General features: G+C 42.6%; 1 protein-coding gene across 3 annotated transcripts in view; it reads left to right on the top strand.

Annotated features, from left to right (window-relative positions):
- Positions 1 to 22,759, top strand: part of BCAS1 (brain enriched myelin associated protein 1) — a 42,427-nt gene extending 19,668 nt beyond the window's left edge. For 2 of the 3 annotated variants that reach the window (XM_042834445.1, XM_042834446.1), the window contains 7 exons: positions 641 to 778; positions 3,492 to 3,527; positions 3,865 to 4,068; positions 9,976 to 10,140; positions 13,963 to 14,028; positions 17,334 to 17,603; positions 21,822 to 22,759. In XM_042834445.1, the coding sequence (XP_042690379.1) occupies positions 641 to 778; positions 3,492 to 3,527; positions 3,865 to 4,068; positions 9,976 to 10,140; positions 13,963 to 14,028; positions 17,334 to 17,603; positions 21,822 to 21,896 (954 nt within the window). In that variant the 3' untranslated portion in view covers positions 21,897 to 22,759. The remainder of the gene's footprint in view (positions 1 to 640; positions 779 to 3,491; positions 3,528 to 3,864; positions 4,069 to 9,975; positions 10,141 to 13,962; positions 14,029 to 17,333; positions 17,604 to 21,821) is intronic. The other variant, XM_042834447.1, reaches the window with a different exon arrangement.
- The last annotated feature ends 1,982 nt before the right edge of the window (positions 22,760 to 24,741 follow it).

The following is a 24,741-nucleotide window of genomic DNA, read 5'->3' as shown; positions in this document are numbered from 1 at the left end:
TGAGTGCTCACATCTTTAGAGATCCTGTTTCCAACATCTGTGGGCAATGACTTGCAAAAAAAAAAAAAAAAAAAAAAAAGTGCCCTTTGAAGACATTTAGAAGGGAGTGCAAGAAAACCAATGCTTTTTGATTCAACACTTGTAATATCATTATATCATTCTGATGTTCTTATCTCTCTGATATTGTGAACATTAGTGTGAACTTGTAATATTTCATGCAGTATCTCATGAATATTGATATTGCACATTCCAGAAATACTTCGTTGTGCACAACATTAAGTCTGTAGAAAACTGTTTAGTATAGTCTCAAATGTTTATATATTTACCCTGTTTAAACTTACGACCCCAAATTCCATTGGCTGCTTAAGAATTTAGGATGATGCACAAGTCTACCTTCAATACTTGAGTGAACTGATTCTATTTGGAATCAAGTGGATTTCTGTATCTTTTGCATTTCATTCATTACTTGTGAAAGTTTTGTTGAACTGACAAATGACTTGGGGGGCATGAGGGGTAGAATTTGTCCAGAGTAGAAAGGAAATGTTTGCTTTAAAGTATATGAATGTTTGAATCTTTTTTCATGAAACAAACTGTGCAAGTTCTTTAACAAGTGCTGATCTTAAATGATGTTGCACAAAAGGGGTCGAAAGCAGAACAAGGCCGTGGTGGGCAGCCTGCTCCGAAGACTGCAGAATCCCCAACCAAAGGAGCCAAGAAAAAGAAGGCAGAGAGTCCCAAGCTAGGACACAGCACGTTTAGCAAACTCTTTAGGCATAAGGTCTGTATGAAACCCAGGGAAGAGCAGAACCCTGAGCAGTAACAGATGGTTCCTGCCCCAGAATGAAATCCTTAAATTTCTAACTGAACTGGGTCTGACCAGCCGCGCTTTGCAGTGCTCTGAAAACCAACAGTGAGAGCTTTTCTGTGCCACACGTTGCTGAAACAATCTCAGTGTGCAATGTTGCACGTGTTAGACCATCTGTGTGGAGCCAGGATTCTGAAACCATCCCTGGAAGCTGCTGTGCCGTGGGCTGCCCAGGTCATGCTTACTAATGCTTGCTAATGTCACTGGCCTCTTAAAGAGAAAATAAAGTGTACTGACAAGCAATGGAGCGTGCAGACATGTCCGTGTCTGGATTGCAGGGTGCATTTAAGAGCCCAGTCCAACTAGTGTTTAAGGTTGATATTGACATGCAGAGATCAGTGGCTAAAATTGTGACCTGATGAACTGGGATGTCCAACAGATAGGGTAGAAGAAATGAGAAATTTCCTTTTAAAATGTTACTTTTCAAAATGAAGTTTGATAACTAATCATTAATAAAGTTTAGTTTGGATGGGAAAAACTTAGATTCCAAGGGTAACTTAAAATAACTTAAAGTGGTCTGAGAAGCACACTTCTCATGCAAATGGTGGTTTCCAGTTTTAAAATAAAAACTGAAAATTTTCACCATCCTCAGTGAAAGGCATTTCTGCTTTTTTCAGAAGAGGTTAATGTGCCTTGCTGCTGTGCGGCAGGGCAGCGGGGAGCTGTAGCTGATTAGCCCAAAGAATGCAGAAGCAGAGACCCTTGGGCTGGGGGAGGAAAGTAATTAATACTTAATGCTCATTCAAAACGCCCACAGGGCATCTGGGGCTCTGTATTCCAGGGTTATATCTGAGCACAAGGCAAGGGAGTTCTTTAATATTGTGGAAACAATTAAGTTCCTTCCACTGTCTTCCCGTTGTTGAGATTAAAACCATCATCCACTTGTCATTGAAGGAATCTTGCCAATGCATTAAGACTACAGTTCTTGCCAACTACTTAAACAATTAAGATGTTATTGTTTACACGACACTGATTAATTTTTATTTAATACACTTAAAATATGACTTATTTCTCCATCGTTAATTAGGGCTTCCTCTAGGTTTAAAAAAAAAAAGAATCCATAAACAGTTTTCTTTTTTTAAGGCACTAAACCTCTTAAAGTATCTCAGTCATGAGATGAGTTGTTAGGAGAAATGGCTCCTTTTTGCTTTAGGCTTTGATATGATTTATTTTTTTTTTTAATATCTGGGTCTGGAATGAGAGCCATTATCTTGAGGAAAAACAGTCCCTCTAATATTTTAAGATTAAAAAAAACTTGTCTCATGTGACTTCACTGTTTTATTTACACAATTTTATTTCCATGCACAAAAATATAGAAAAAAAACAGGGTATTATTCATAACGTATTAAGAATAAACAAGATGAACTGAAATGGTGCTACATTTACTTGTAAGGCTGATCAAAAGTAGAAATTCAAATCAGAACACTGATGTGACAGGAAAGCCCTGAAATTATCACCTTTAGCTTTAAGGTTCTGCATCCTTGAAATGCCACGTGTGCTAACCAGATGAATAGGCAACAAATTGGTTTATTTGAAATGGTCACTTCAAGAGTGTAGATATTCATGTTTAATTCTAGGCACTTCACTGCTTCCTCTGAAGGTTCTGTTTCTGCAGTCTTACAAAACTGCACGTATCTCTTAGTTAAGAAAAGAGTGACTACAGGGTTAAGAAAAACCTTGTTTCTCAGTGTCCTGTGTTTACATAAATCTGTACTAATTTCAAAGCAATGCACGAGCATCCTAACACAAATCTGTAACAAGCCTGATGCACTGGGATTTGACCACTCAGATTCGGACTGAGTTTGAATGGTGTTTCACAGCTCTCTGTACCTTTGTTCCCTTCCATGCATACCTGTGTTGCATGCCAGTTGTGTAGCATCTGACTTACAGAATTCTAACTGAGAAGAGTTAATCACTTACTTTCAGTGTTAGCACTGACATCAGCTCATGGCATTGACATTACTTTTTATCGTTCATTCTGGCTCTTACTTGTTACAGCTAACCACAAAAACAAGTTATTGGCTCCTGCAAAACAACTCTCACCAGCTCTCTCAAGAGGTCTGCAGGCAGTGCAGCAGGCTGCAAAACCTGGCTGCTGGGCTGACAATTACCTGAGATTGTGGCTTTCTATACCCTCTTCCATACAGAAACCTTCTGTTCTGTATTCCAGAGGGCAAAGCCTACTGCTGGAAGGCTGATGCTCATGTGCCAGTGACCAGCACACAGACTTGGTTCCAGTTTCCATGTGTGCGTGGAAAGTGGCACAGACAGAGCCAGCTATGAAAATCTAATGTCTTAAACCCCTGTATTATGTCCTACCTGAAGAGATTAGGAATGTGTATGTAAACATACATTTATTTCCAAAAAAAACAAGTTGAGGACTGCAAGCACAGCAGGATTAACATGAAATGATTTAGCACCAGGCTGGGGAGTTGCTGTAGGTGGGACAGGCACAGGCACTTCCTCCAGGCAGCCTGCCTCTGTCAGGGATCAGTTTCCATGGTTGCAGGAGCCAGGACTTCCACAAACATTCACTAAAAATATGAGATATTGTGACAGACAATTCCTGGGCTGTGTAACTGAGCGCTGGTGTTGTCAGACTTGTCTTTCTTTTGTTTCCCTCCAGGCTGTGAAGGAGACCCAACAGACAACTAACACCAAAGTGAGTAGGATGATTCCAGTTATCTATGTATGAATAATGTAGTCTAAGGGTAATTATTCTCACTGTCATTCTCAGCTTCAAAGAGTGTTTAAGGTTTTTTTTATCAATTAATCCTCTCTGTTAGGAAGGGTGGGTTGCTACATAATTTGCTTCCTGTTTGACACATCACTTCAAGACAGGGCAAGGCAGCTCGTAAGCTGCACCTTGCTGCTTTGCACGGCCGGTGCAGGGGCAGCCTGCTGTGCACCAGCCTTCTGTACCAGCTGATGCCCAAACACACTGCAGTCAGCTCATCATTCACGTGTTTCCAGCAGCTGATGTGTTTGTTTATTTCTAGATCAGTGAACAGCAACCTGTCACCTCTGTAAAATCAGACAAGAATGTTCCTTCTGCTCAAGAGCCGCAGACAGCTAAGCAGAGCACAAAGGCCCCTGAGCCCACAGCCCAGCAGCAGGCAGCAGCCACTGAAGCCCCCAGAGAGGCAGCGAAGGAGAAGGGATCATCCACTCCCATGCCACTGAGCAAACTCTTTTGGAAGAAGGTACGTCTGGGTTTTGAAGCTGGTCCGTCCCATTGCTCGCTCATCACCCAGTATCTGGAGGCACTGTGGTGTGTATGGTTGCAGTAAAGCAGGCAGATCTGCAAAGCTGAGCAGATCCTGCATGCTAAGTGCATAGGGACACAAATAATATATACAGCTGCTCATGTTTATACGAGCTTTGGGCAGTCACATCTACACCTTGCCAATAATGGCAATTGGGCTCCTCTGGAAAAATCTTGTAAAACCACTGTCTTTAAAACCCAGCTGTAGTATTTTCAAGTAATAATATTAGTGGAAAAAAAAACAATCATCAGTTCCACACACGTGTTAAAAATCCCAGAGATAATATTATTTATCAAGTTATCTCCTTAATAGAGATATAGATATAGAAATGTAGTTTGTTTCTGAGAAATGATTTAGTTCTGGTGGGTCTGTTCTTATTCTGTAGAAAAGAAATCACAAGAGTGTATCAGTCTTGAAGTCTGGCAGTGGAGCTCAATTGTTTACAGAAATGCATTTCCACGGGTTAAATTGCCATTTTGACTTAAATTGGGACTGACTGTTTCTGTGATCCTTAGTGCTTCACCAGCTGAAGGCTGCTGCTTTCCTTCTTTAAGAGAAGAGCTGGGTTAAACTTCACTGAAATGTTGGATGTGGGATAACTGCTTTCCTGGGCTTCTGTTCAAGTTCCAATCCCAGAAATGAAATGCTTCCAAATACACAGATGCAGACTGAGCAGCTAGCCCTGCAGCTGTATTTTCCTGTGGGCAGAGAAACTGGAAATGGTTTGGGTGTTATTTGCAGTTTAAAAAAAAAAAAAAAAAAAAGTTTAGATTTTTACAGAGTAAACAAGCTTGAAACATTTGTTATTGAGGACCTTATTTCCCGTGGAACTGGCTGAATTGGATAAGTAGAATGACAGGAAAACCTGTATAGGAGGAGGAGGGAAGGGAACATTTTTATGTAGCTGCTATTGCTACAGAAACCTCCTCTGTAGCTGAGTAGTCTGGCTTAGCTGAAAGCTAGGCTGGGAAGCAGGATGTATTGCTGAACATCAGGGTGAAATGAGGAGTCCTTCTGCTCAATGCTTGTATGCAGTTGCAGTGTAAAGCTGAGTAATAAATCGTGTCTGAACTCAGTGTTTTATCAATTGAAGTAACAAAGCCCTTTGTATTTAAGAAAGGAAAAACATAAACAGGATTTTTTTTCTTGTAGAAAAACAGGGAACTCAAAAATCTGGTAGAACCTCAGAAAGATTTCAAAACCTTATTTAGGAAGATCTGTTCAAACTGGTGCGGGTACGGATCTTTGGGGCTCTGGTTAATGTAGGTTCTGTCCTTAGTGATCACCATAAGATCCCTGTGTTGCATACTGCAGTTTAATTAGGCCCACATAACCACCGTGTGGCTTTTTGACTTGTCAACAGTTCCCACAGAAGTTCTGGCATCTTGAGCACCTCAGGGCTGCACACTTCTTGCCAAAATCCTTTCACTTTTCTGCTCGTAATGCTGGATCTAATTTTACCTACGTAAAAATAAAGCTGTTTACCTTGCTACCAAAACCACTAAGAATTATTTGAATCATTGTACCAAATAAAGTGAGCTGTATTAGTAGATGAAACCTGGCATCAAGCTTTGCAGAATAAGCTTTTTTTATGCTTAATGTGAACTTTTTGATTCTGGAATCACCCCGAGACCAATTATTTTTGCAAGTTTTCTGAGAGTAAGCTTCTGCAACACAAAACCGAATGTGGTCCTTAGGATTTAAAAAGTAAAGAAATAAAACCTGCTTGCTTGAGGTTGAATCCTTACCTATGGAAGTCTCAAGTTGCTTTGCTGCATTATCTTGGCAGACAATAACTCTCTCCTTTGAGAGATCTGGGTAACCCAATCAGCTTGAGGCTTTAAGAAAAGGCATAATGTATGATGGCTCTTAAAGTAGAGGTTAATCTCCAGCTTGGATTGCTTTGAGGATTCTCTCAGTTTGCTTGCAGTGTTTTGTTTTGCTGAGTTTCTTTCTAGCATGCTGAATGCACAGCTCTATTGCTAGGGGGAGCAATGATGCTGACAGCTGTTCCATGATTCAGTTCTTTTGAACTAACAAATAGCAACTGCAGCACTCCGAATTCAGACCAAACTGCTCTCCTTCCAGGCAGACTCTCAGATATCCGTCTTCTGATGAGCTTTCACTTCAAAGCTCAGCTAATGAAGTGACTGTCAACGTGTTGCAGTTAATGCTGCAGCTCCAGCTGGATGTGGATATGTATGTTAGGAAGAGAAGTCCTCATTCGGCTCTGCAGATTGAAACTGCTTCAGCTCTATTCACACCATTTCCTGGTTGTTCCATATGAGAACATTAACAAGCGTTACTTCACTGTTTGTCATCGAAGCATTTCTAGCAAACGTTAAGGAATATTAAAATAAAGTTACAGATCATAATTTCGCATATCTGTGCTGAAAACCTTGATTCAAAGCCTTGTAGTTGTATGATCAGGGCAGAGAACTGCAGCACTTCCTTCACATCAGATCAAAAGTATGCAAGTAAAGAATGGAGGAAATCTCAGAGCATTGAGACAGCTGTCTTTGAAAATCAAAATTAAAAGTTGTCTTTAAAAGCAGATCTATTTAAGGAAAAAAAAAGAGAGTTGATGCATTGCAATCTGTTGCCATACAAACACAGCAAAATAGTGTTCTTCTTACTGAGGAGAATTTATGTACCAATAATACAAATAGCCATCAGGTTAGCTATTAAGTGAAGCAGAATGACACCTTTTACTGCTGATCCTGCAGCCATACTGTGTCATTAGGAAAGCAAAGATAAATTTTTGGACAGAGCTTGCAGGATAAATGTTAAAATCACTCAGGACTTATGAAGTTCCCATCATCGTTTACCTGCTCTGGACCTGGAACACACGCCCTGGCAGACAGGACAGAAGGGGATTCTGGTCCTTTTTTGCAAGGTGAGGATCTGGAGATAAACTAAATTCTGCAACAACCTTGTCTGATAGAGCACAAATTAAAATAACTCAGTAGGTAAATGGTTTATCTGTTTCAATCAGTAAATCACAATTAGGTGCACTAAAGCAGAATTCAGATCTTCCTGGAGGCTTCTGAGTAACGTGCAAGAAATGTACAAAGAGACACCGATTACTTCAAAGAAATCCATCTCCCTGAATAGTCAACTGTTAGCTCTCTTCTCTTTTAAATAGGCAGTGCTTCTCCGTCTGGCATTTCCCCCAGGACACATTGGTCAGTGGTGACACTGATGCCATTGCACAGATGTAGCTTGAGAGACAAACCTCATCTGGGTTGCAGCTGTAACAGAATAACAGGAATATGATCCCAAACTGCAGTCACTGAACGATGAGCTCCCAGAAGTCAGGCTGCTGCGTTATTGAGCCACTCCTCCAACTCAAGCAATGAACTGTTTTCTGCAAGCAAACAGACAGTGAATGACTTTATGTGAATGGGACAGAAGTATAGATTAAAATTATTAGGCATTATCTCTGAAATATTCACAAACATAAATCTACAATTCCATGGGAAGGAGGCTGTGCTGCTGTCATCTCAGGTGGGGACGAGGGATATTTATTCCTGCATCATTCCTGTCATCTCCCAAAGTCACCTCATCCATAAAAAGGAGCAAAAAACACCAGAGAAGCTGTTGTGCTGCTCCTGAAGCACATGTTGAGTCCATGCCTTGCACATGGCTGCAGCCCTGGTCTCCCAGCTCAGAGCATATCATAAAGCCAAAGGTATAAAGCTAGGAGGGAAGAAGTGCATAAATATATGGAATGGCTTCTGTTAGAAGAAGTACATAAACTCAGAGTTTTTTGGCTCAAAAAAGTTGGCAGAAAGGAAGGTGATAGCAACATGCAGAATGACTGCTGGAGCATGAAACGTGACTAGGAAAGATCAGCTGTTATTGCTCAAAAATAAAAGCAGCAAAGTACCAAATGGAAGTATTTGATGATAAAAAGAAAGTACTTACCAAATAACACGTACTTCAGCTGCAGAATTTTTTGCTGTGGGATGCTGCTGGGTGTCAGGAGTCTACATCGACGAGTCTACATCGACTCTTAGTGTTCAGCTAAGTTTGTGTAGGAAAAGTCCATCGGGGACTATTAAACCAGATGTACTACATGGCAATCACTGAGTGTAAGAGGGCAGCAGTGCTGAAAGCTGTTGCTGTAGGAAGCATCCCTGTTTGGTCAGAGATGACATCTGGTGCTGCAGGGCATCTTTGGTCTTGTCCTCTAAATAGTTATGTTCTGCATATGACTAAAATTACGTTTATTAAAACGACTGAGTATGCATTAAATGTGAGTTCCTAGATTGATATGCTAAAATTATCAAACATGAATTATTCTGCTTTACTTACAGCAGTTGTTTCCTTTTGCTGTCAGCATACATTTCAGCTGTAACTGCTATGTGTTTAACCAGAAACCTGTGTTTAAGATGGCAATAATGAGTGACTGCTTCTGTTTGATTTGGTATTGAAGGCTGTGTATTGAAGGTGTAACTTATGCTGTGTGTATTGCTTTGTGTGCCTTTTTGCAAAAGGATACAGCATGACAAAGTGCTGGCTTCAGTTCAGATTACCTGGTTATTAGCATAATAGCTTCTTTATGGCAGAAAGGAAGATGCTTCTTCATACAATTACAGTGGGATGGGAATTAATTAGTGGTTCTTGAGGGCATGGGAGAATGTTACTTACCAGGGCATTTATCGAAGGCAGAAGCAGCAGTTAAGGAGATGTATGCTCCATCTCCTGCAGCAGAAATGAGCTCCTGTTCACTCTGTTCACTGCGGATGTTTTTGTTGCTCCTTTAAACTCACTGAAATCTCCCTGGATAGCTTTGAAATGAGCTGTGGAGATGAATGAAATCTTATGGGGATGCATATTTCCAAGGAACCACAAGCTGCATGCCCCTTCGTGAAGTGTTTTATAATAGGAGGAACTTTCCAGCTGTTCACAAAAGTGCAGCAGGGCTCAAAACCCTTCTGTAAGGGTACCCAGCAGAGCTTCCTGAACTCTAACAGGGGCCAATAGTGCATAGGGGTGACCTCTGGGATTAGGTGAGTTAATAAATGAGCTACGTGAATGCCCTGTATCTCAAGCAATCATTTAGCTTTCCATCTGGGAGAGGAAACCAGCACTGTGAATGTGAGAATGTCTGCATTTTGCTGCCAGAGAAGGGTGCTGATCAGAGTTCTGACTACTGGTGTCCGTGTATTTGTGTTGCTTCATTTTGAATTACATCATCATTCAATACCTGAAGGGAACTTACACCCAGGAGGGGAGTAAACTCTTCAAAAGGGCTGACAACAGCAGGACTAGGGGAAATGGATCCAAGTTGAAGGAGGGAAGATTTAGGTTGGATGTTAGGGGGAAGTTCTTTACAAGGAGAGTGGTTAGGCCCTGGAACGGGCTGCTCAGGGAGGTTGTGGATGCCCCGTCCTTGGACGTGTTCAAGGCCAGGTTGGATGGGGTCCTGGGCAACCTGATCTGAATGTGTGTGTTTGGTGGCCCTGCTAGGCAGGGGGGTTGGAACTACATGATCCTTGAGGTCCCTTCCAACCCGGGTGATTCTGTGATTCTGTGATTCTGTGATTCTGTGATCATATTCCTGCTTCCATATGTGACCACCTGGGTCTGGCACTGCTCATTTTTACTGGTTATAGCAAGGGTCACCTGCTCATACTGCATCCTCCTGCAAGTAATTCCATTTAAATTTTCTCTTTAAACTGCAGCTGAAGACAAATTACTGTTTAGGAACAAATACAACCACTGGCTACTTCGTAACTTTCTCTTTGTTTTGTAAATCCAAAATTACTGATTACTCACTGATTAGTCTGTATTTATTTTTTTCCTGCATTCTCAATGTCTTCTCAAAACAATCCCTAGAACGCATCGGAAGAAGCAGAGTTTGCTCACAGTGAGAAAGCAGACACATCTCTAGAAGCTGTGACTCCCGACAAAGATGAGAGGAGCCCAGAAGTGCTGGAGGTGAAACCTAGAAGAGAAGAAAGCAAAACCCCCAAAGCAAACCTGAGGAAGTTTTTTAAGCTGGTAAGCAGAGCGCGGCGAACTGCAAGCGAGCCTCTGCGTCCGACGCAGGGCTCAGGCGCGTACTGCAGCGCCCCCTGGCGGCGCGGCGTGGAACGTCCCCGTGCTGCCGGCCGGCCCTGCCTCCCGCTGCGGCACGAGCCTTCAATGCAGCTCCGTTAGCTGCACTCCACACGCAAAGGCAGAGCTGCTGCTTCGAAGATGTTACGAAATAGGTGAAATAAAGGCACAGAGTCTCATCCTCTTTCCCAGAAGAGAACTGGAGGGGAGAAGGAAAGCAGTGAGGTGATGAAGTGGCAGCTGTTGGTGTGCAGTGATAGGCGTGGAGAGCTGAGGAGTCTCTGTGCAGATAGCAGGGTTCCTCCAAAGGTTCTGGAGTGGTGTCCAGAGAGCAAAGTCATCCCAGTCCAGAAATAACTTTTCTGATTAAATGAATTGTTGCTGTTGCAGACCTGAGGATTTTTATACCGCAATTGATCTATTTTGGCAAGCTTTGCCCATTTATATGAAAGAATTTAACTTTTAGTCAGTGCTGTTTTATTTTCAAGCACCTACATGGTGTGGGTGTCAGAGTAGTTTAGACATCAAAAAATGAGGTGGTTTTTTTTCCTTTCTTATAATGCCATGCAATAGCCCACGTTTTCCACATGATCGCAGCTATGAATTGTCACATTGCCAAAGATTGAAATTAACGAGTCAGACCCTAGGATGCAAAAGCAACACTCCAAATCTCTCCCCACCCATCCCCTGAGTTTGGCAATGTTTATGGCTTTACTGTTTTTGATAGCTTCAGCCCAACCCATGGTAGGTGCCTTTACTTTTTTCTTCTGGTGTTACTTTGCTACACAGCCCGTCTGGTGGATCTGAGTATCTAAACCATGATTTGTAGGATCAGCCAAGGTACTGTAAACCCAACAGGCCTTTGGTTGCAAAGGGCACTTTAATAATTTGTCTGTTAGGAATAAGGAATATGCATCCAACACTGAAGTCTGCGACAACTATGACTTCAAGCCATATAACCCTACCAAGAAAGAAAAAGCACTGTTTGAAAATAAAGCTATGTTCCACACCCATCTTAGTCACTATGGAAAAAAACAGCTGTGTTCAAAGAGCAGAGGGTTAATCCACAGTTTGGCCCAGACAGACAGAAGTAGAATGTAGGCAGACCTTCAGACAAGTGGTTTTGTGGCTTTTTGGAGCACTTCATATTCATCTACTCTACTTTTGGCCATCAATTTCCAAGCAGATCCTGAATACTGAATATAATTTTTGCCCTTTGATGTGCGTCCCAAGCAGTTTCCTTTGAATAACTTTTGGATTGCTGGATAACTGCCATGATGTTGCACAGAATCCAAGCCATGTAGCTGTCATGCAGCTTTGTGCTGTGTAACAGCCCCACTAAGGATATGTTCTGATGTCAAATCCCCCTGTTGTGTTATCTAAATGGGCCATGTCTACACAAATACAAAATCCAGGGCTGCTAATTGGAAGCCAGTCATTTCTCATTAATCAAATCAAATAGCTGTCTTACTACGTGCAGAGTGGGATAAGCCTAACCCACTCCAGGTGTTTCAGTGGCAATGGTGACATGTGAGCCATTCCCCCATATGCCCTGTGGAAGCAATGAGGAGTGGTGAGCAGTCCAAGAGTCCCTTTGGATCTAGACCACATCAGATGATTTGAGCCTTTAAAGTTCCCATTTTCTTCGTGTTTATATACAGGAATGCAAGTTTAAGTAAGAGAAATCATTTCAAAATATCTCTTGTGGAGGTAAGAGAACATAAAATAACATTCTTTAATCCAAATGAGCAGGATTGCTAACTGTAAACTGGGACTGAAAGTCCTTGTCCTTAGCCAGGAAGATGCTGAGCAAAACAGGTGGTCTGAAAGTGCAGTGAGTGTGGTCTGTAAATAAAATAACCTGTTCCTGGGCTAACAAAGATGCTCTGAGGCAGAGTAAGTAACTAACAACATTTTCCAAATGGTATCTGCAGTGGTAGGGGTTATTCTGCAGCAGCTGTGCTAGCCTGCTGCCCCATATAAATATCTATGTAATTAATTGTAGCCTGAATCAAGTTGTCTCATCCTAGTTTTCCCGTATTATTTACAAAAATGTGGCAAGTTTATTGCTTGTCACAACCTGCTCCCATCTGAAGACGTGATGATCCAGCCTTATTGCTGCTGGAAGCAGAAAGTATTTCAGGAAGTTTCCAGCAATCCTAAACAACCAGAAGTGGGAACAGGGAGTCAGCAGTGCTCTGCAGAGACGTCCTTGGGTCATGAAGTCCAAATTTCAGTGTGGTTGAGAGAAGACTTTGTCCAGGCAAAGTTTGCAAGATGTTTGTGCGATTATTTGTGCTTTTTTGGTGTGAATTGAGGAAGATGATCTAAGGCCAGCTAAAGCTTTTTTTACTTAAAAATAGATTTAAAAAGAAGGGGAGGTTGCCATTATACTATAAGCTTTCTTAAAGTTAGTAAATATTTCTGAAGGCACTTAAAGGCTTGCTGACACAGAACTGCAAACTAAACCTTACCTCCATTCATCTTCATGCACTCTGGGACTGAGTTTCTGTGCTGTAGTGTGAGGGCAGCCCACGGTGCCTCCTCTCCCCCATTTCTACCACAGATAAAGATTCATGAGCATAAATGTGCAAAGGGCTGAGCAGAGGCTCGGTCCAGAAGGGATATTTCTGCCACGGTCTGTGACAATTAATTAATTGCTGTGGAGCAGTTCACAGAGCAGTTTCTCTCATGCTGCTGCTGCTACATACTGATTTTTCTGTGGCTTCATAGGAAAATCAGAGTCTGAAACAAGCCCTTGCAATAACAGCACACATAGGATCGAGCAGTTAATGTGTTTCAAGTAACAAATCTGTAAGCTGCATAAAACCACAAATCGTCCTGTTGTACCTTTAGAGCAAAAGTCACACCCTTTCATTGTTTTCAGTGAGCATAGGCAATGAAAAATGACATTTGAATTTGGGCATGTTGAAATTCTGGAGTTTATGCTTTGCTGCTAAACTCCGTAGCTTATGTGGTACTGCAGGGAACACCACGCTGAACCCTCCAACATGCTTTTTAATTAAACATGTGCATACAGTTCCTTTGTATTACTAATTGTAACTGAACTTTAGTGATCAAAAATCCTGTACTGTTAACTCCTTGAGCTCGTTTTGTCAAGCAGTGTTTTTCTCTGTCATAAATACTTCAGATGCTGTGAGTGAGCTGCATGTGTTGCAGCCTGGCAGCCCGCTGTGCTGCACTGGGATGGGAAGGTGGGCAGCCAGAGGGGCTGTTAGGCAGATGTATACAGAGAGAGGGCATAAACTGACAGGCAGAAATTGGGAAAATGAATTCTGATTGGAAAAAATATGTATAAAAATGTATCTGTAAAGCCAAGTGGGTTTTAATTATTCAAGGAGTATGCAGTTAGTGTGACGGCTCAGGAGAAAGGAAGTCGCTCTCGACGTTCAAAGACAGGTTTGCCTCTGGAAAGCAAGCAGAATCCCTTTCCTAGAACACCACAGGGCAGGTTGATAGCACTGCCTTGTTTACTGGCCAAGATCTCTGGTCCACTGAGACCACACTGGAATTTCTTACTGCTTCATGGGAAAATTGCCCTGTAAAAGGCAATCGCAGCACATAGAACAGAACCAGCAAAAATCTACATCTGAACTGTGGCTATTTAAAAAACATTGGTAGGGATCCTGGAAGTGTCAAATGCCCTTAAACCAAACCTGGCACTGTTCCACATCCATGTTTCATGTCACTGACTGCTGCGGAGCAGAGCGGGGTCAGAAGCGCGGTAACGCTGTGTTGTTTCAGTCAGGCAGGGGCAGCGGAGGGCCGACCCCCCCGGCAGAGGAGATTGCCCCCAGCCCCGAGCACCAAGTAAGTGCCCACAGCTTTCCTCTGTTGGTGGAGGGTTGCTTTCACCTACTGCCATCCTTAGCTTCTGTCGTGTGGCAGCGACTGGCACAGCAGTGCTGCGTGCTCACCAACTTTCTTGTTTTGCCTTATTCCCTTATTTCTTTCCTTCTCTCTGTATGATATCCCTCTATACCATTAAACAAGTGTTCAAAGGCCGCTGCCAGGTTAGAAATCATGGGATTTTTGTTGTCTTTAGTTACAATAGTTAAAGTTTCATTTCTTCTCTCTCCTGTTAGTTATGTTCTGCACGTACCTTGGTTTAGCCACCAAAGCTAAATGCAGACAGATAGGATGATTTTGACTTTGCTGATTTATATTGCAGAGGAAAGGATTGTTTAGGGGGGAGCTCCCATAGAAGAGGGGAAAAAAGAGAGAATGAGAACTGCTCACTGCAATTTACAGACAGTCACAGCAGATATTTTGTCATTTTTGTTTTTTTTTTGTTTTATTGTGTCGTATCATTTCAACTGAGAGTTGAAATATGAACTTCAGATTATATGCTCTGTAGATTTAAAAATGCTTCCAAAAAAAACCCTGTATTTTAATTGGACGTGGAAATGCTGTTACCTTTTCTGAGAGTCACAGCATCAGGACATCCAGCATAATCACCCCCCGTGGCTAAAAGCTACAGTCCTGGATCTGTTCTTTAGCATTTCATTATTTTATTTTTCATTATGTTCTTTAGTATTTCCTTACTTCAATTCGCATCCAGTTTAAATTTTTTTGAACAACTTCTTTGTTCTGCTGCCTTTCTTCTTCGTGCTCCCAGAAGTCAAGGCAGCGTTGTGCACAAGGAGGACTGCCTCTGCTGCTGACTTCCTCCTTTTTTTAGGATTTCTGCCCAATAATCTCCTCACATTTTGCCACAGTGTTTCTGGAATGCTGTGATTCTTCTCTTTTCCTCACTGCCGTTCTGTGCCCCACCAAAATGCATTACAGCACTCACCCAATGTCTGCTGAAATTTATGGTGTATTTCTTTCACGTTTAAAATGCAGCCTTGGATTACGGCCTCCTGCAGCACCATGGGGAAACCACTGTCCGTTAATCTCTTTTTTTTTCCTTTCAGTGGCACTCTTGAAGCTGAGAGAGCAAAAGCAATCTGTCAGGTGCAGATCAGCCTGTAGAATAAGAGACATTAGCATGTTTCATTATTCATAGGTTTCACTTTGTATTTCCTGAGCTGCTCCTGTCAATATAAAATATGCCAATTTCCTGCCTTTCAAGGTTAATATGAAACACCTCAAAGAGATTATCTGATTGAATATTTTTTTCTTATTTTGCCTGGAAAATATGTTGTGAATATTTTTTTAGTGTTTGGGTGTTTTTCTTTTTTTTTTTTTCACAAACATCAAAGGCCCAGACCTGCTCACAGAAATAGCCCTGTTGCATCCAATTTGCATTGGGCTGCAGTACTTCAACTCTCAGGAGCCGACACAATGAAATGTGCGGTGAGGAAGAATCAGCTCTAATTTTACACAGAATAAACCCACAGACCTCACGGGGTGTTGGCAGGGGCTGGAAGTTGTTCTGCCACCTTTGAACTCTGATACATCCATCTCAGAGGTGTATTTTGGGTGCTGTGGTTATTTTTGAACTGGATGTGCACATCTGCAATTGCACTGAAGTGAAACGTTTCAAAAGCAAGCGAAGGTAAATAAGAAGGCTCTTGTAAGACTAACTGATGGAGCCAGCAACTGTGTGTTCCTGTTTGATAGTCAAAATGGGTCAGAATGAAAGACAGTATTAAACTGGAGTTTATGGAGCCTTGCTTGTCCTTGTGCTGGGAGAGCTTCGTGCATCACTTGGGTCCTTGCTGTAAATCCAAGCAGGACTCTCCTCCAGTGAGGAGATGGAGGTGCAGGTGGTGTCAGTGCAGCTCACCTCGCTGTTCCCTTAAATTCTGAGCTGCTTGAATTTGCTTTCATCAACTGCTGCAATTCAGATGGTGCCTATTCATGGCCCATGTGGCTGTGGGTCACAGGGCTGCACCTCTGGATTTCTTGTGCTGGCTTCACACGTCCTGAGGAACAAGAGCAAAGGCTAACTTCAAGTCTAAAAGCAGACAAATCCAGCTGTGAGCAAATATGTACCCACACGTGTCTGCCTTTGGGAAAGGGAAACAGTTAAATCCAAGCACATTTTGTTGAGGACTTAAGCTAAATGGTCAAGGCTGAATGTATTAAATGCGGCACTACAGATCCTATGACACGCAGTCAGTGGTTGTTTTTGTTTTAAGATAAGGTTTGGAAGAATGGAGAACCAAGTGAAAAGAGCCAGTAGTATTGCTACTGCTTCCCATTCTTGTTTGCCCAAAATTAGAGTAACCTAGGGGTTGATTTTTTTATTATTATTATTTTTAAAATAGATTTGAGAGGCATATTTGCATTCTATTTCTTGAGAGTTCCTCCTTTCAGGTTTTTCTTTGAAGCCATGATGTCCAAAAATGCACTTGTTTTAAATGGAAGCTAAGCTTGTCCTGTAAGCATATGACTCCAGGTCTTTAGAAGAACATCAGCCATTAAAAGAGTAACAGTAAAATCCCCAGAGCTGGAAAAGTGACGTATTTTAAGCTGTGAGCTGTGCAGATCTAAGATTTCCAACTTTTCAACATGGCAAACTCGTGTGTTTAATTATCTCAACGTTTTAATAGTTTAATAAGATTTTTTTTGCATAAGAGAAAAACCTATCTAGTCATTTGCTACTGTGAAAACAGTGACAACTTCATTCTCCTGCTATTTGTTTGCCAGATCCACCTATTTTCCTGTCAACTTCAAGCACATCCTGTACTTTTCTGAGTTTCAAAATCTTTGCCTTCGCTATAAATAAGTGCACCGACATTGCTGTCTTTGGGATATTACCATCTCTTCTTTTGCACTTGTGGGTGGCATTTTCTATGTGGTTTTTCATAGCCGTGCCCAATTTTTAGTTTCTGATGCAGTGTTGCAGTTTTGTAGAGGTGCTCTGAGCATCTGTGTGTGTGAGCCCTGACTCCCAGTGCAGCTGGAGCATCCACAAACCTGTCAGTAAGGCTGGACGGTGATGGCCCGACGTTGCCATCTTTGCTCAGGTCAGTCAGCTCCTGGGAGTTCTTACTTCCATGAGTCGAGGCTGCAGGAGTCACTCTCGAGCTCTGGAAATGGACACCTGTTGGCTAGCAGGATTTCTCCCTGCCAGGTGGCCTTTCATGTTTAAACATACTTACGGATCGCTTTCCAAAATGTTTACTTTTCCCACTAAAAATAACCATTGTTTGAAACTGCTTTAGACGTTAAACTCCACAGAGAGGCCAGTGGCAACAGCTGAAAGTGAACCAGTGGGCCAAAAAAGTAAGGAGAGTTCCAAAGACAAGAAGCCGCCAGCGGAGCTGAGCAAGCAGAAGGGCAGCAAGCAGGAAACCAGGGAGCAGCCAGACTGCAGGGAGCAGCACGCAGCTGAGACCGACTCCATCCAGAGCGGAGGGGATGCTGCCAAGGACCCCACCTCCTTCAAGAGGATGGAGAAGAGGCAGTCATTTGGAGGGTTTTTTAAAGGCCTTGTACGTTCTGTTGATCCTATCTTTATAAGTTATTTCTTAAACTAGTTTTAACTCCCAACCTGCAAGCTGTTAACCCTGTGAGATTTGTGCTCTGATGCGCAGTGCGTCCATGTCAGGAGCGTCATGTTGCAGACAGCTTGCAGGATTAGAGCTAAAATGCAATGTGTTGGTCAAAGGCAAGGAAACTTGGGCCTTAGGGTGGTGATTTACAGGTACAGTGCACTGTGGGACAGCCATAATTGCTCCCACACCCCTGCTTCACAGGTTCATGCCTTGGCCATGGGGATGATTCACCTGCTCCTGTAGCTGATGCTGAACCACCTACAAATTATGGTGTATACATGAAGGAAAAGTGAGGGTGGTGTCAGTTTGCCAAGGCATGCTGCCTCCACACTGGTAGCTCAGTTGCTGCTCTGGAGCAGATGGTGCCACTGCAAGGAGCAGTGGTCCAAACACCAAGAGAAAATCAAAGCATTCCTCTTGCTGGTTGGAAACCAGCACAGATATCACAAGATAAGCTCCAAGAATTAGTAATCAACCACAGATCAGCAAATGAAAAATTACACGTGCTATTTTTTCTCTTTTTGTCAAAATGTACTGTAAAATTGATATGCTCCCTTTCACTGAAACCTTAAATGTAGGTATGAAAGCATTCAGGACACGAAAAGTCTGAGTTTCTGCAAGGCTTGCTATTGCTCATGCGATAAATGTTTCCTCAGAGCACTAAATGCATGGATTTCTTTTTCTCCTGTTTGCATTCAGGGTGCAGGTTAGACATGGAACTGCCTCTGGAGCCTCTCTGCAAGAGTGCAGATTTCCATTACTTTTGATAGATCTGAAAGGAAGCGTTTTGCATCTTTCCTCACATTGCCACAATGAGTCTAGAGTTACAGGATCACTTTTAGCATCCTTTGGAAAACTTGTAACCTGAGCTTCATCACAAAGTCCAAGTGGTGCAAAGAATGTGAACTGATTGAACGTTACCTGCCATGATTCCTAGTGAATCTGGTTCCTCTTGAGAGATGGTCAGCTTTTATCCCTTCTTCCCTACTTTGCTTCTGAGAGTGTCACAAAAGAAAAGGACAGACAAGAAACCCTCCAGGTCTGAAAGAAATGTCAAGCAGTACAGAGTGAAATGGTAGCATGGGTCTGAAAATGAGCCCCATTAGGACTTGGGGTTATGCAGTCAGGCTGCCATGCAGACCAGTGTGACTCATTCTGAGGCAGACATTTTTTTCCACATCATAAGAAGCGTTTAATTTCCACGCGTTTCACTGAATTACTCTGTATCCCAGCGAAGGCTATTTGAGTTACCAAAATAGTAAATATTGGGAGGGGGATTAAGAACAAAAGAAAATGTCATTTGGCAATATGATTGGCAGTAGGACAGTTCAGCCACTTCTGTTTTCTGCTTTTCTCCCCTCCCTCCCCCCCCACATACACACAGTTCAGGGTAAAATCCTGATCTGCAAGAATCCCTGGGATGTTCCTATATATTTAATGGGAGCAAGGAAATTCTGGAGCTCTGGAACTTGGAGTACCTACCAACTTGCACTGGTTTCATTCATCTTGGGACCCAGTGAAATCAAAAGGAGAAATCTTTTTTTCTTGGCACAATCCCAGGAAGGAAGACTCATTAATCTGATAGCATTAGATTAGACACAAACCAATGCCAGAAATTTCTTTTTCAGATAATGGTGCAGATCTCTGGTAACAACTCAGAAAAAATACTAAGCTTTGTGCTGATGGAAAAGAAGCAGGACACACTAAGAAAGAGATCCAGGAGGCCTGGCTTGCGTAACCCACGGCCATGGAGCTCCTCCTGAACTCTGGCAAGCTATTTCCATTGCAGCTATTTTAACACCACTTTCTCCTCAATGCACTGAGTCCTCTGGGGAAGGGCAAAGAGTGAGAGGATGTCATAGTCCAGGAATGCAGCTGATGGAGAAGCTTCAGTTCAAACATCTGCTCCCACTTGGGCTGAAAAATACTGAAATTTTTAATCCAAATGAAGCCACTTATGCAGGCAAACAATACCATGGCCTGGCTGCGTGATTTTGGCACAGACTGCAAGTGTAATATCTGCTCTTATGGCTAAAGAGATGAATTTCTAAGCTACATGAAATACGAAGACATTCAGAAAAGTTAGATTTGATAATAAAAGAACAAATAATTACATCATTTTCTGAGCTGGCATAACTCATACTGACACTGTCAGGAGCTGGGAGTGCTCAGCACATGGGAAACGTTCTGACCTATTCAGATCTGACACGAACTTCTGATCAAAAAACCCCTCCAGCACTGTGACATTGCTGGGTGTGCACTTGGAGGCGTTCTGCCCAAAGTGTGTTCCAGCCAAGCTGTCACAAATGCAGACAACTTTCACTGCACTGAAAAGGGCCGTGCAGAGTAATGGAGAGCGAGACACAGGCAGCAATACCTGTGCTTAAGTCTCTGATGGCAGAGCTGGAATTTGGCCATTAAAAGGGCAGGAACAAAGTTCTTTATTTTATGCGGTGCTTGGAAATTCCAGTTTAACAAGAATCATCAGCCCTCTCCCTCACTGCTTCCTGCTTTACTCAGCAATCACCTTGAAAATGGGTGCAGCAGGGAGACCAGTATTGGCAAATAACTTGAGATACTTCTGCAAATGTGCTAAATGAGTCAAAACGGGGATTATCTGAAATGACCTTTACCTCCCCTACTCCTTCCTCCACCCAATCTGCATCATTTACAGGAAGGATGGCAAATGGTATCATCTTATTTTGTAGATCAGCATAGAAATGTTCAGTATCTTCATGCGTTGGACGGAATAACTGCAGCTCAAAGTGAGTCTTATAGAGGAGGAAATCTAACTTGAGGAGGTTTTTAGGATTGCTGGACAAACCCTAATGATGCAAACAAGTCGTGTTCACCAAACAAATGACATTTGGCACTGTGTGACAGACATTACAGCCTGTTATTTTTTAAAATGTCTTTTATTTGTTGCTGCACATAAGTGACAAAACAATAATCATTCTGTTCTAGCATCTTCAAAATGATGTAACTGGAAGCAAGCAATGGTGTTTCACCCACCCACCCCAGCACAGGACTGCAGTTACGTTCAGGCAGGAGATGTTTTCAGTCCATTACAATTGCTGTCCGCTCCTCTTTATACTTAGATTTACAAAGGTGAAAAGGGATATCAGTGCAGTGAAGTCTAATCACTATAAAAAAACACTGATCTTATTTCTTTGAAAGGAATGAGGAAGTTGAGGTCTTTCTCTCCCCATGTGACACAGAATAGTCCCATGGTGTCTCGAAGTGATGAGTCAGGCTCCCAGTATGAAGCATGCTGTGTGAAAGGACATTTCACGTATGATTCTGCACAGTTCAGATTGTAGGGAAAGCACACAGCCCATTTAGCACTGTCACTGTGTTTTTCTGCTCAGCCTGCAATGATTTAGGCATGGGGCTACAAACAGAACTGGCATCCATACACACTGTTAACAGCCGTCTCTTAATGTTTGTGGATCCATTTTGCTGCTGTGTTCTTGAGATTCAATGGCTTCAAGGCCAGCAAAATCAGGTCAAGGTACCTTAAACTAGAGCCAAGTTTCTATTAATTATTAGCCAAAAATTTAGTTGGCAAGCTGGATCTGTGCACTTCTTCAACCTAAACTGGATTAGTGTCTTGAACTGGTTCCAGACCTGGAATTATATGTGTCGTGTAGAAAAGTTTTATCACTCTAACATTGTCAAATTTCTGTCGTGCATGAAAGTATTTAATGCTCCTTTAACTCAGAGCAGACCAAGGCTGGCTATAATACACTATTAATCATGCTTGAGAAGCTCCCAGCATGGCTTCAATAAACCATGTAGGCCAGAGATATTTTAGTGAGAATTGGCCAAAACTGTAATACTGAAAGTAAGCAGCAACATGTCTCTGGTATGTTGGTCCACTTCATAAGCACAATCACTTTTTATGGGAAAATTATATTAGAAATACATTAAAATAATAAGTTAAGCAAACTCACAGGCTGTGTTGGTCTGGGACTGTCAGGATGTGTTCATATATTAATGTAAACTAAGTGAGGGGCCAATTAGGAAAAGCAAAGAGCAGGAATGAGAACAAGTGGGTGATGTCTACTAGGGAAGCTCTAACATGTAGTCCCTGACCTAACTGTTCTGAAATGCCAACTAAAAAAAGTTTACACATTTCTGTATCTTATTCCACAGGGTTCCAAAAGGATGTCTGATGCTGAAGTGCAAACAGATCCGGTCTCTATCCTTCCTGCTGGGAAATCCAAGTAATGAATGCACTTGGCTGTGGGAGGATGGGCAGCTCCCTGTGAGCTCACCTGCACCAGAGCTGACTCATTATTTTCCTTTACGTGGCTGTCATCAAATGCCCGAGGCTCGAGCAAACGCCGGAGTATCATGTAAGGTGTATCATTTGCAGGGTTTGTTCTTTAGATGTTAGAAAGAAAATGTAAAGATCATCAAGAGTGTGTAGTAGCATATTTAAAGAAAGGTCATGTGGGTGATTTTTAGTCTGTGGAAGGTGGGGAATGTAAGGTAAGAAAGCGGCAGTGAATTAAATAAATAGCAGAAAAAGTGCACGTGACAAAGGAATGCAGTTTGTGCAGCAGGGTGTGAGCAACAAATCCTCAGCTTTAGAGAGCTTTAAATTAGCCAGGAAAAGAAAATCCCCTCTGATAAACGTTATACTTCAATGTAAAAACAACCAAGTCACCTTTCGTGGTTTTCTATAGCTGAAATTAGCCACAAGCCTGCAGTCCGATAGAATCAGCGGCTCTAAAGTTACGCTTCGTCTTGGTTATTAATGTAAATTACAAAGCTAAAACGCAAAGGTTTTCCGTGATTGAGGCAACTTCCCTCCTGCCTTGGCGAGGCAGGATAACAGATTTAAAGCTGTTTGAGGTCCTAATGGGAACACACGGGGGCAGCCGCGTCCCCACGCTGCCCTAACGCCAGGCTGCGCCTCGATCCTGCTCCTAATGTTCGGCAGATGATAGGAAGAAATACTTAGCTGCTTCCGATATTTGTTTATATTCGTACTTGTAATTAATCCTAATAAAATCAAAGCTGCCCAGGCAGCTCCCTGCTTCACGAGGCTCCTGTAATAACTGTGTTAATAAATTTTGCAGAAAACAGAGGTGTTGGTGCCTTTATTCAACCCTGGGCTCGCTCAAACAAGGAGCCATAAGCCTGATGCTTTAAGGCACATTTGTGTCTGAAAGATGCAGTACTGTACGCTATTGGCTCCTTACGATTAAATAAACGAATACTAATCCTTTCAAAAAAATTAAAAGCTGCTTTAATCTGGAGACAAAATTCTTTATTTACATCCCTGTTCCCAGATGACTGATGTGACCTTTAGGTATAAATCAACACGTTGAAGTCCTGCCTGTGAAGTGAATAGCTGTCGTTATTTGAGAAAGGATTACGACAGGCAACCAAATGTGAATTCTGTAAGGTCTGTGGAACTACATTTCTAACTAGAGATGAGCCAAAGAAGAGCGAGGTAAGAGAGTCATTTTTCATCGTAGGAATCACTGGAGATGGACAATATTTCTGCACTGCCCTGTGGGCTTGATGCAGACCACCAAAACTTGCTTCTGGGTGCAGAAAGCAGAGACAAAAGGCCTTTTAGTTACAGTAGCACTTTCTGTTCTGCTCCCAGGCTCCGTGGGCTTTTAACATATGCAGATATCACCCAACAGCGACTGCTTACAGATTTCAAACCTGATTCATAACAGAGTACTTCTACTGCTGCATGAGACCTGGGTCTCCTTTTATGGCATCAAGAGGGAAGAACTGGGATTGTTAAATCCAACACTGCAACAAAACAAAAAGGTTTTAGGCTTTGTCTGTGCCACAGGAGCACAGAGTTTTAGTCAAATCAGTGAATGCAAGGCTATGGTGTGACAGTCAGCATGGTTACATGTGTGTATGAGAGAGCTAGATGTCAGCACAGTGAATGCCATCAGAAAAACAGAATAAGCTATCATGCTGTAACAGTGACTTCAAGCCCCACGCAATTGGCTCTGTGTTAGAACAGCACTTAATCTATTTTCAAATGGAAAAAAAAACCAACCCACAAGCTAATTAATCGTATTATGGGCACCATACATTATTATTACTGCATTACAGATAGTATAACTGTTATTATATTACGGATAGATCTGTGTAAGATAGCTCTCTGCTGGTCTGTGCTTCAAGGAGCAGAACTGCACTGACTGCCATTCTGTCCTCCTGAGGCAGCGAGGGCTGTGAGATGAGCTCTGTCCCTGTGCCTTGGCGGTGGGGTTAACGTCAGGAATCAGGAAATCCTCTTGGCAGAAAAACAAGAAAAACAGCAAGTTTGGCCGCGGGTGCCGCGGTGCCACGGAGCTGTTATTGCAGATGAAATAAGGGTTCTGTTGGCACTGCGTCCTGCAGAGAAATTCCCCGTTTTGTTTGATTCCTCTCTGACAACAGGAAAACGAGAGCTCTGAGGAAGCGAGTCAGCCTTAATACAAAGCAGCACAGGGAGCCCCAGGAGGAACTAAAGTCTTAGGAGATGCATCCCCAGTGAAGTCGAGCTTCCGCATTCCACACGCTGTGTAAGAAACCTGAAAGTACAGCTGTTGTGTTCGGGCCCGGTAAAGCTTAACGGGTCGTTGGGAAATCAAAGCTTTGGGAAGGACTGCAATCCAAGACAAAGGAGAAGAGCGGCCAAACCAAGGCGTTGCATTTAGGCTGCGCTGTCAGCAAACAGCCCCGGTTTTGTACATAAGATCTTTTGAGGGGAATTGAAGCAGATCAGACTGCTTCAGATATACGCGTGCAGAAGAGTTTTAAGGGCAAAACGCGATCTCATGATGATACAAATAACCCAGGGAATGGATTTTAAATGCTGCTTTTTGTGTGTGAAGCACTCCTCTGCAGTGGACAGGCATTTACCCCCTGGCCTGCCCTCCTGCATGCAGCGCACGGCTGAGCTGGACTGGGCCATGCTGTGTCCAAACACGTGGAGATGAGCACCATCGCAGCAGCCCGGGTGCTGTGGGTTTTCATAGCCTGAAAGCAAATCATCTCCTTTGTAAGTATATCAGAGCTCAATTGTTCTTCTCTGGAATCTGTCCAGATGTCT

This window comes from Centrocercus urophasianus, unplaced genomic scaffold (assembly GCF_019232065.1).
Source record: "Centrocercus urophasianus isolate 14NV4802_14NV808 unplaced genomic scaffold, USGS_Curo_1.0 seq_46, whole genome shotgun sequence".
Taxonomy (NCBI): Eukaryota; Metazoa; Chordata; class Aves; order Galliformes; family Phasianidae; genus Centrocercus; species Centrocercus urophasianus.
Note: the sequence above shows the minus strand (reverse complement) of the source record. Positions and strands in the feature narration are given on the sequence as shown.